Source organism: Cervus canadensis, chromosome 22, assembly GCF_019320065.1.
Source record: "Cervus canadensis isolate Bull #8, Minnesota chromosome 22, ASM1932006v1, whole genome shotgun sequence".
Classification (NCBI taxonomy): Eukaryota; Metazoa; Chordata; class Mammalia; order Artiodactyla; family Cervidae; genus Cervus; species Cervus canadensis.
In genome coordinates, this window is record NC_057407.1 from 33,637,128 (window position 1) to 33,649,260 (window position 12,133).

At 34.1% G+C, this 12,133-nt stretch overlaps 1 protein-coding gene across 11 annotated transcripts in view; it reads left to right on the forward strand.

Moving 5' to 3' along the window:
• Nucleotides 1–12,133, forward strand: part of CHL1 (cell adhesion molecule L1 like) — a 223,156-nt gene that overhangs the window by 127,335 nt on the left and 83,688 nt on the right. For all 11 annotated transcript variants that reach the window (XM_043442808.1, XM_043442804.1, XM_043442811.1 and 8 more), the window contains 2 exons: nt 5,278–5,458; nt 10,702–10,807. In XM_043442808.1, coding sequence (XP_043298743.1) covers nt 5,368–5,458; nt 10,702–10,807 — 197 coding nt within the window. In that variant the 5' untranslated portion in view covers nt 5,278–5,367. The remainder of the gene's footprint in view (nt 1–5,277; nt 5,459–10,701; nt 10,808–12,133) is intronic.

Genomic DNA, 12,133 nt, shown 5'->3' on the forward strand with positions numbered 1-12,133 from the left:
ATTTGAAAGCCTTACTCCGTACAGATAGAGGACCACTCACATAAATAAATCAGCATTGACTATTAAATCAGTATTGACTATTAATGGAACAGAATATTAAATAATAAATTGCAGGTAAATATTTATATATAACTATAAACAATGAATTTAGATTACCATTATCACAGTGTTTTGAGAGAAGGAAAAGGAAAATTCAAAGGTCAAGGAATTAACATTTTCATCTTACTTTTTTACCTTAGAAATAGCTAAATGATTCATTCTCTCTCTACAAATAATGTAGAACTGAGTTTTTGTCCTCAGGCAATGTTCTGCTTTTTATAATGAAATCAATTTTTTTCCACATTTTATTTTGTTGACTGGAATAATTCATTTCACCAGGAAAATGGTGTCATTTAACATAATAACCTATTTGAAAATACTTTTAATTACCAACAAAAGTTATTTTTAATTGTAGGAAATATTCTGAACCACACAAGGCTAGTTTTCTTCTTTTTTTTTTTTTTTTCATTTTACAAATGGGTCAAATGAGATAAGACAAAGTAAAATTGGCATTACTCTAAGAACAAAGATTCACGACATTTTGTAGGGAGGTTGGGAGTATTTTCCTTCATGATAAATATAACTTTAGTCAAAATATAGATGGGTTGTTGTCTTTTAAGACTTTCTATTTTATAATAGTAACACAGAGGTATTAGTTACTACTTTGGATTTTACCTACTCGCATAAATATATGAAAAGCTCTAGTGCATAATATCTTGAGGTACAACTTGACAGGAAATAAAAAAAAGTCAAGATATTGGAGTTAAATATAAATTAAATTGCTTACCTGACTCTTCTTAAATTTATTTTTCTACTAGTTGTAATGAATAAATAAGTAAATTATTTTTACAGAAAAAAATAAAGTACCTGGAAAAAATAATTATCACATTTTAAAGCAAATTCATTTTCAGGGATACATTATAGCATTTGCAAGTTTCCTCTCCCATTTAATAGACTGCCTTTTCATTGTGTCAGTGGTCTCCTTTGCTGTGTAAAAGCTTTTAAATTTAATTAGGCCCCATTTGTTTAATTTTGCTTTTGCTTCCTTTGGTTTAAGAGACAGATCCAAAAAATTATTTTAACAGTTTACGTCAGAGAATGTTCTGCTGATGTTTCCCTTTAGAAATTGCATAGTGTCTGGTCTTAACATGTAAGTCTTTAATCCATTTTGAGTTTATTTTTATATATGAAAAATATAAGTTCATTGTTTTACACGTAGCTGTCCAGTTTTCCCAGGACCACTTATTGAGTATTCTTGCCTGCTTATCATGTCTTTTTGCCTTCTTGGTTGTAGATTAGACCATAAGTGTGTGGGCTTATTCTGGGCTTTCTATCCTGTTTCGGTGACCAGTGTTTTGATTTTGTTCCAGTCTCATACTACTTTGATTACTGTAGCTTTGTAGTATACTCTGAAGTCAGGGAGTGAGAGTCCTCCAGCTCTGTTCTTTTCCCTCAAGATTGCTTTGGCTATTCGGGGTGTTTGCGTTTCCATACAAATTTTAAAATTATTCATTCTAGTTCCACAAAAAAAATGCACTTGGTATTTTGATAGAGATTGCATTGAATCTGTATATTGCCTTGGGTACTATGGTCATTTTAACAATATTAATTCTCCTGATTCAAGAACACAGTGTATCTTTCCATTTGTTTGTTTCATCTTTAATTTCTTTCATCAGTGTCCTAGTTTTCCAAGTAAGGTCTTTTACCTCCTGTTGGTGTTCAGTCTCTCGGTCATGTCCAACTCTTTGCTTCCCCATGCACTGTAGCCTGCCAGGCTCCTGTGTCCATGGAATTGTCCAGGCAAGAATACTGGAGTGGGTAGTCATCCCTTCCCCAGGTGACTTCCCAACCTAGGGATTGAACCAGGATCTCCTGCATTGCAGGCAGATTCTTTACCATCTGGGCCACCAGGGAAGACCATGAGATGGTCATATATATATGGCCTTCATTATGTCAGGATGTCTGTCACCAAAAAAGAACACAAATGACATATATTGACAAAGATGTGGAAAAAGGGGAACCCTCATATACTGTTGGTAGGAATATAAATTGGTGCAACCACTGTGGAAAACAGTATGAAGATTTCTCAAAAAGATAAAAATAGAACTAGCATATGACCCAGTTTTTTGCTCCTGGGTATGTATCTTTGAAAACCACAAAAGACTGATTTGAAAAGACACATGCAGACCAACCTTTCATTGCAGCATTGTTTACAGTTGCCAGGGTATGGAAACAACCTAAGTATCCACCAACAAATGAATGGACAAAGATGTGGTACACACACATATATACACATACATACACACAATGGACTGACTACTCAGTTCAGTTCAGTCGCTCAGTCATGTCCGACTCTGCGACCCCATGAATCACAGCACGCCAGGCCTCCCTGTCCATCACCAACTCCCAGAGTTCACTCAAACTCATGTCCATTGAGTTGGTGATGCCATCCAGCCATCTCATCCTCTGTCATCCCCTTCTCCTCCTGCCCCCGATCCCTCCCAGCATCAGGGTCTTTTCCAATGAGTCAACTCTTCACGTGAAGTGGCCTAAGTATTGGAGTTTCAGCTTCAGCATCAGTCCTTCCAGTGAACACCCAGAACTGATCTCCCCTGGGATGGACTGGTTGGATCTCCTTGCAGTCCAAGGGACTCTCAAGAGTCTTCTCCAACACCACAGTTCAAAAGCATCAATTTTTCAGTGCTCAGCTTTCTTCACAGTCCAACTCTCACATCCATACATGGCCACTGGAAAAACCATAGCCTTGACTAGATGGACCTTTGTAGGCAAAGTAATGTCTCTGCTTTTTAATATGCTGTCTAGGTTGGTCATAACTTTCCTTCCAAGGAGTAAGCGTCTTTTAATTTCATGGCTGCAGTCACCATCTGCAGTGATTTTGGAGCCCCAAAAAATAAAGTCTGACACTATTTCCACTGTTTCCCCATCTGTTTCCTATGAAATGATAGGACCAGATGCCATGATCTTAGTTTTCTGAATGTTGAGCTTAAAGCCAATTTTTTCAGTCTCCTCTTTAACTTTTATCAAGAGGCTTTTTAGTTCCTCTTCAATTTCTGCCATAAGGGTGGTGTCATCTGCATGTCTGAAGTTATTGATATTTCTTCTGGCAATCTTGATTCCAGCTTGGGCTTCATCCAGACCAGCATTTCACATGATATACTCTGCATATAAGTTAAATAAACAAGGTGACGATATACAGCCTTGACGTACTCCTTTCCGAATTTGGAACCAGTCCATTGTTCCATCTCTGATTCTAGCTGTTGCTTCTTGACGTGCATACAGATTTCTCAGGAGGCAGTTCAGGTGGTCTGGTATTCCCATCTCTTGAAGAATTTTCCACAGGTTGTTGTGATCCACACAGTCAAAGGCTTTGGTGTAATCAATAAAGCAGAAGTAGATGTTTTTCTGGAACTCTCTTGCTTTTTTCAGTGATCCACCAGATGTTGACAACTTAATCTCTGCTTTCTCCACCTTTTCTAAATCCAGCTTGAACATCTGGAAATTCAGGGTTCATGTACTGTTGAAGCCAGGCTTGTAGATTTTGAGCTTTACTTTGCTAACATGTGAGATGAGGGCAATCGTGTGGTAGTTTGAACATTCTTTGGCATTGCCTTTCTTGGGGATTGGAATGAAAACTGACCTTTTCCAGTCCTGTGGCCACTGCTGAGTGTTCCACATTTGCTGGCATATTTGGTGCAGCACTTTCACAGCATCATCTTTTAGGATTTGAAATAGCTCAACTGGAATTCCATCACCTCCACTTGCTTTGTTTGTAGTGATGCTTCTTAAGACCCACTTGTCTTCATATTCCAGAATGTCTGGCTCTAGGTGAGTGATTGCACCATCATGGTTATCTGGGTCGTGAAGATCTTTTTTTGTACAGTTCTTCTGTGTATTCTTGCCACTTTTTTTTTCTTTTTTTTTGCGACCTTTTCTTAATATCTTCTGCTTCTGTTAGGTTCATACAGTTTCTGTCCCTTATTGTGCCTATCTTCGCATGAAATGTTCCCTTGATCTCTCTAGTTTTCTTGAAGAGATCTCTAGTCTTTCCCATTCTATTGTTTTCCTCTATTTGTTTGCACTGATCCCTGAGGAAGTCTTTCTTATTTCTCCTTGCTTTTCTTTGGAACTCTGCATTCACATGGGTATATCTTTCCTTTCCTACTTTGCCTTTCGCTTCTCTTCTTTTCTCAGTTATTTGTAAGGCCTCCTCTGACAACCATTGTGCCTTTTTGCATTTCTCTCTTTTTTGGGGATGGTTTTGTCACTGCCTCCTGTACGATGTCACGAACCTCCGTCCATAGTTCTTCAGGCACTCTGTCTACCAGATCCATCCCTTGAATCTATTTCTCACTTCCACTTATAATCGTAAGGGATTTGATTTAGGTCATCCCTGAATGGTCTAATGGTATAATAAAACAGTACATTATTATAAACTATTAAATAATATGTAATGTATTATGAATATTAGATAGTAAAATATGTTATAAAACAGTAAAGTATAATAAAACTACATGATAAATAATGTTTAAATATCTATTATCATGTCTCAGAATAAAAACAAAATCACAAAAGTAAGGAGAAATTTATATTTTAACCCTTAGTATATTTCTGTCAACATGGAATGAATAAACTTTCTGCTGAAGTGGAAATTAACTGATGCTCTTATGTTTTTCTTGAGGCAAGTCTGGATTCATGAATTTTAGTTGTAGTGGCTGGTCCTTATCCATTCATTCTTCCTTATTCCCTTCCCTGTATCCTGCTATTCACTTTCTATTAGTGTGATAATTTTGAACATGAAAAGTTCTTTTGCTAGGGAAATAAAATATTAAATTTCTGACAGTGAACATCTCAAATGAGGTTATATGCTTAAAATAAAGATTGAAAAACAATCACCTTTTGAATGAAATTACCTAACTGAAGTTACTCTCAAAGCCACTGACATTAGAGTGTACTAGAGTACATTCCTAGTAAAAATTCCTCTGATCAAAAAAAAAAAAAAAATCATGGGAGTAGTTAATGGTTTACCATATCAACTGTCCTTTATTTTAAATACAAAGAGGAAAAACTTACATTTGTGTGCAGTTATTTGAGAACAGTTCCATAAAGAGGAAATTATTGCCAACAGAAAAGTATATTCAACTGCTGTTACGTTGACCATTTACAGTACATGAGCTTAGAGTATGTGTTAGTCTTTTTTGTTTGTTTCTTTGTTTCCAGGTTTGTTTGTTTGCAGCCAGCTTCCCATCAAAAGTAAGAGAAGACGTTACAATTTTCATTCTTTCTGGGCTGCTTCCTTCCTGAAGAGCAATGGAGGCATTGTTAAGTGGAAGAGGATTAATCACATCTCTGATTTTCTTCCTGTTAAAATTCTCAACAGCTGTTGATATACCACTTTCAGGTAAAGTGACAACATTCAATACCTACTTTGGAAGCCCATATTTGCATTTTGATTTTCAAGTTGAATAATTATATATTGAACATGTGATTTTTCTGCCATATTTCTACCAATCTTACAGTAATCTACATGGAATTCATGTTCTCCTTTTAAATTTTTCAGAAGGCTTATACTTGGCTGCTTGCTATAATTAATTAATTTTGCAGCTCAGGCTTTTATACTCTTAGGCAAACTTGGCACATAACAAGAAATAGAACCTATAGATCAGGTGATATTTTACCATGTAAGGTAATCTGCAATGTTAGCAACAGTTATTTCTTTTATGTATTTGATTAGTTTATTATAGAGAGAGTTGTGACTCAGAAGTTAATGGCATTCAACCAATCAGGACAAAAGAGGAGCTGAATGAACTTTGTATTGTTTTTCACAATAATTACCTATTCAAGAATGAAAATAATTAGAAAAATATTTAAAATGCATTTTCATAGTACACAACTAAAAATGTAATATGATAACACCTCTGCAAATTTAAAGCATTCTATGGGGTGAATGCATATCAAAATGTTAGTCATTTAGGGGGTATATGTATCTTAGCATATGTTGGTATCAATAAAAATGGATGTAAATCTTTAACCATTGTAAATAGTTAACCATTATAAATAGTAACTAGAAGTTGAAAAATAGCATACCTGGAAACACAATTGATGTAATAATGTATCAAGTATTTAAAGTACAATTTAGGAGAATTTCTCTTGTTTATAAGCACTTGGGATTATTTTCATATTTTTATCCATACAGTTCAAGTATTGATCCCTACTGTCTCTTTTATACCTAATTTGGAGAGTCATAATATAAGATATATTGATCATTATAGTCTTAGCATTGGAAATATTCTTTGCAGATCATCTAAACATCAAAGGATTAGTCTTGACCTCAGACCTATTGTACAGATGTACAAATTTAAACTTCTCTTTTATTCAAAGTGAAAATCTGTTAGCCTACACATCGTATATATTGGCCTATATGTACAAACACTGGTTGAAAACCTGAAATGATACATCTTTAGTTGATTCTTTGGGTTTGAATATGCAGTGCCAAATTAAGAGCAAGGTTCTTAGCAATCCTTATAGAAAAGAGGTTAATAATTTTACATTTTCTTCCCAGTAGTGCCAAAGATGTACTGGGATTCCTGATTCAGGTTTCTGAGCAGAGACTATACCTTTTCCTTCCATCTTTTTCATTCAGTTCATCAGTCGTGATAGGAAATTTTGTATTAGTACATAAGACACATTTTTTTTTTAAATTTCTGGTTGTCTCAGTTACTTATGCATTTTCATGCTGTAATGTCCTTAGACAACAGTTGTTATAAAATATTAATGACATGTTTTCAGAACATCTGAAAATTACCCATTTATTTCAGTACTCTAGAGCTCTCACTGGCAAATGAGTAAGGCAGGTATTCAGTTTGAATGTCAACGAGTTTGGTGTCTCTGTAATTGGCCTAATTATGGAGGAAAAGATTTATAATGTAGAATATATGTTCTTATAAACACCCAAAGGTTATTAGCTTCATTCCCTGAATAATTAGTTATGGCTGAGACTTTACAACCTTAGCAAATTTAACAAAGAATAATGTTCTAATAAACAAGTTGTTCACAAGTTACTAGGTGATATCTTAGGGACCATTGCTATTGCGCATCACCCCTCATCATATAACTGTAACAACATTTAGATAATATGAATTTGCAATATGCTCACGACCTGCTCTACACAGAAAGAGGTGGTAGTCAGAAACAAGGTAAATGTCAATGAAGTTATGAATGTTTTCTGCATGTTATTAAAGTGTTTATAAATATCCAGTGGATAAAGCCTGAACTTGGGCTATTGCCACTAAACTGGTAAAATTCAGTTATCAGATTCATTAGGCAAAAGTAAAGAAAATTGAATTTTAGAATTGGAAATGGCTGAGTTGTTATACTAGGCTGGCCATTGGTGTTCAAAATGTGATTCATGGACCACTCAGGGTCACAGAGATTTGTTCAGGCAGTCCATTAGATCAAATGTTTCATAATAATACCAAGATGTCACTTTTTACTTTTCCACCATGTTGATATTCCACTCTGCACTGATGTTCCAAAAGCAATGGTGCTAGAAAGGTACTTGCCCAGCACAGATCAAGGCATTGGCACTTATGGGATTCCCCAGGACCATATACTTACATTAAAATAGCAACAACAAAAATTCTAAAAAGAAAACAAAAAGTAAAGTTTTGCTTAAGACTGTCCTTGTTGATGCTTTTGAACTGTGGTGTTGGAGAAGACTGTTGAGAGTCCCTTGGACTGCAAGGAGATCCAACCAGTCCATCCTAAAGGAGATCAGTCCTGGGTGTTCATTGGAAGGACTGATGTTGAAGCTGAGACTTCAGTACTTTGGCCATCTCATGCAAAGGGTTGACTCATTTGAAAAGACCTGATGCTGGGAGGGATTGGGGGCAGGAGGAGAAGGGGACGACAGAGGATGAGATGGCTGGATGGCATCACCGACTCGATGGGCATGAGTTTGAGTAAACTCCAGGAGTTGGTGATGGACAGGGAGCCCTGGCATGCTGTGATTCATGGGGTCACAAAGAGTTGGACATGACTGAACTGAACTGTCCTTGTTGAAGCAGTTAAGTGTTATTGATTTTATTAAATCTTCATCCTTGAGTACATTCTTCTTAATATTCTGTAGGATGAATTTGGAAATAAATATAAAATAATTCTGCTATGTAACAAAGTACTATGACAGTCTGCCTTCCTTGATTGTTTCATTATGTGAGTGCCAAGCCAGATATCATTTTTACTGATAGGCAAAATTGCATTACTTTGATGGATATTTTCCCCAAAATGAACCATGGGAGCCTGTCACTTCAACAGAAATAACTGATAATACGTATTGTCAGTGATAAAATATGAGTGTTTAGGCACATATTAGAATTGTGGAAAGCTTGTATCCTCTACTGAGGCTGACAGCATCTCCACAGTAAGGCATTTCTACGATCAATGATATTAACAAATGTGAAATTTTAATATTGTGTAATGACATGTGTCAGTATCTGGAAGATTTACATAACTCACTTAACTGATAGTTTTTCCAGATGAATATTACATGTCACAAAATCATGCATGATTTAAAAAGCACCCGTGGATAAAACATTTTAATATGACAGAATATGAAAATAAATCCATAGAGTTTCAGATTTCATACTGCAAGAAACCTTTAAGAAACTATACTTGGTGAGTTTTGGGGTACTATCCAAAAACAGTTCCCACAAAAATCAGAAAGTGAAAGTGAAAGTCGCTCAGTCATGTCTGACTCTTTGAGTTCCCATGGAATGTAGTCTGTGGAATTCTCCAGGCCAGAATACGGGAGTGGGTAACCTTTCTTTTCTCCATGGGATCTTCCCAACTCAGGGATCAAAGCCCGGTCTCCTGCATTGCAGTCAGATTCTTTACCAGCTGAACCACAAGGGAAGCCCACAAAAATCAGAAAGAACTATAAAATATCTCAGCCATTTTTTAGGTACACATCTATGTAAGGCTGGCTTTTCTTCATTTATTGCAACAAAACAACTTACTGTAACATATGGAATACAGAGGTAGATACAAGAATCCAGCCGTTGTCCATTAAGATATTAGAGATTTGTAATAATGTAAAACAATGCCACTTTTCTCACTACATTCAGTATTTTTGATGAAATGTTATTTGCTTTAACACATAATAGGATTGTTTTAAGTGAATATTTAGAAGATTTTTCACTTTTAATTCTAATATGGTAAATATTGTTAAAACAACCTACCTTTACAAAACCACTTGAAGATATAATATTTAAGAATGCAAAGGGATCCAATGACCAAAAAGCCTGTTTACTTGGCTTGAGTCTCTAATTGTACAAATGAGAGAAGTAGAGTGTGGCTCCGAGCCTGGCTTAGGGTCACAGGGTTTGGGGCCTGTTTGTAATTCCACTGTGGAATACCACCCGTGTGTATCACACTCAGAAAATGCTTTCTCAGAGCCTATTTGCCAAAGTCAGGTTTCAGCTACTGAACCATTTATGCTTTCTTACGAATTCAATCCTGTTTTCATACAGAGCTTGTTACAGATGTATTAAAATTGTAGTGTCTTCCTTTGAAAGCTATTGAATGCTCCATGACAGATTTTTAACGTATATCATGATTGGTATCCTGTTTTAAAACTTAATCCAAGTTTGAATCTTCAGCATTAGGACGTTTATTTTATGGTCATAATTCTCAGAAATGCCATCCCTCTGCTTGAATTGGTGAGCTATAAAGCTATCCGCTACTTCTTATATTTGTCTGGAAGGTATTTAACATGTCAAAATGAAAAAAAAAAATTATCACAAGATGAAGGAGTATCTGAATTTGTGGAATCCTCTTCAAAGAAACTGTTATATATTAGCTATTATTTTTAGCCTAACGATCATTAGTGTTAAATTCTATAAGGAGGAGAATACCCTCAAGCTCCCAAGGTGGAAAAATATATTAAAAAAATTTATAAATTGGAAGTGAACAAATGAAAAACAAGCTCAGGGGAAATATAACAAAATCAATAAATGGAAATAAAAATAAAGAGGAGAGGGTTATTTTTTGGTAATAATTAGCAAAATATTTCATCATTTAAATATGCTGTTATTCGTTCATGGCATGACTGTGGGAAACCTCTATGCTCATAGGTTGTTTGTGGTAAATATCCTCTTTGACATGTTTACATTTATCCAGGGTCGTTACCATTTGTATCCATGCCTATAAACTTATCATAGGTAACTAATTCAATAAAGGAAAGATCTATATACTTGAGGAATGAAAAAATAGTCAATTTCCAAAAATAAAATTATTAGGTAAGTTATCAAATAATGGTCAGTGACCAAACATTGTCAATTGTCAATGACCAAACCAAGTAAAAATGCATAAACACATCAACATAGGTGAAATGCCAATATAAACTTGGATGTTTTAAAATTACATTGTTACATTATTCTGGTTTTATAAAAATATATGACAACCTAAATGGATGCAGTGAAGTATATTCCCTACAGCTAACTACATTTTGCAAAGAGGAGGTCAGAGCTGTTCTCTAATTGTACTTACTAATATAGAAAGAGCGTTTAAATTATTTTTGTTGTAGCTAAACTGACTTCAACCAGTTTTTGGAGAGCACATGATTTAAGTCCATATTTTAATATTTAGTTCAACAGGTTCCAACAATCGTGAAGCAGTCAACAGTGCAAGTTGCCTTTCCTTTTGATGAATATTTTCAAATTGAATGTGTAGCTAAAGGAAATCCAGAACCAAAGTGAGTATTTTTTTTCAAACTAAGTAGTTGTTTAAAAGTATGCAATCCTTTATACTAAATTTTACTCTAATCTTTATAAGCTTATTGGACTATAAATCGACACATTATTGAAAGTAAAAATTTCCAAGTGAATGATAGCTGTGTCTATAAAAACAAACCTTGGTTATTTTACGCATCTTCTTTTGCCAGTTAAAATTATTTTTATCATAAATCATCTTAACGTTAAATATTTAGCATACGCTTTGGTACTGTGGAAACATACACCAGTTATTTATGGGTGAACAAGCTAGATAGAAAACAGAAAATACTTTATTCTACTTATTGAAAGGTTGCATTTATTAAACCAAAGTTAATATATTTATAAATGTTATTCTATACATATTTATTATTGCATGTCTTAAATGTGACACATATGTTCAGTGAATAGTTACTTGATATTTTAAAATTTGTTATAGAAATGTTAACTCAGATGGCAAAATACAAATGACATGGTATACTTTATCTAGTATTTTATTATTAATGAAAAAATTGTTACTATAGGTAATTATAATCCCTGAAAGTTTTTTCTAAGTACCTACTAGTTTGGAGAGAAAGAACTGTGTGAGTACTGAAATTAAGAAGGAAAAAGATATGAAGAGAATTCAAGATTTTTAAGGTTCTAAATGATTCTAGAATGAGAAGCAAACCTACAGACTTTTATTGATTTACCTGATCATTTTACATTCATCAAGGATGAAAGAATGGAAATTATTTTAAATTGTGTTGTGAATAACATTTTTATTGCCTGATAATTGCTTAATAATTTTAAAAATTATTAGTGAATCATTAACATTCTTAATTGTCATTTTTCTGTCTTTTACCAACTATAATATATTTCATATATGTGAATATGGGTAAATTATAATGGAATGAAGGAGAATGTATTAATTACTGCAAATATGGATCAATCAATATTATTATATATAAACATTGGTTAGCTTGATTATATCAAGAGATAAGACCATACAATCATGGGAGATTGTTAATGATGAGCTATATTTATCATGTCAATATCCAGTATAAAGTTTAATTATGAACTACTAATTCAAAATCATGAATAAAGTATCTGCTATTAGCACTATTTATTCTTCTCAAGTCATATCTAATATAGTTATGTAAGAATTTTTTAATGACTATAGATACTGAAAGAATATTCAATACTACATTATTATTATCTTCATTAGATAATTGATATTCTGTCTGAAAACTCAATAAAATTCAATGGACGAAAACAAAATTTTATACATATGAAATAAGTGGTCAGTTTTTCTTTTTTTAAAAGTGTAA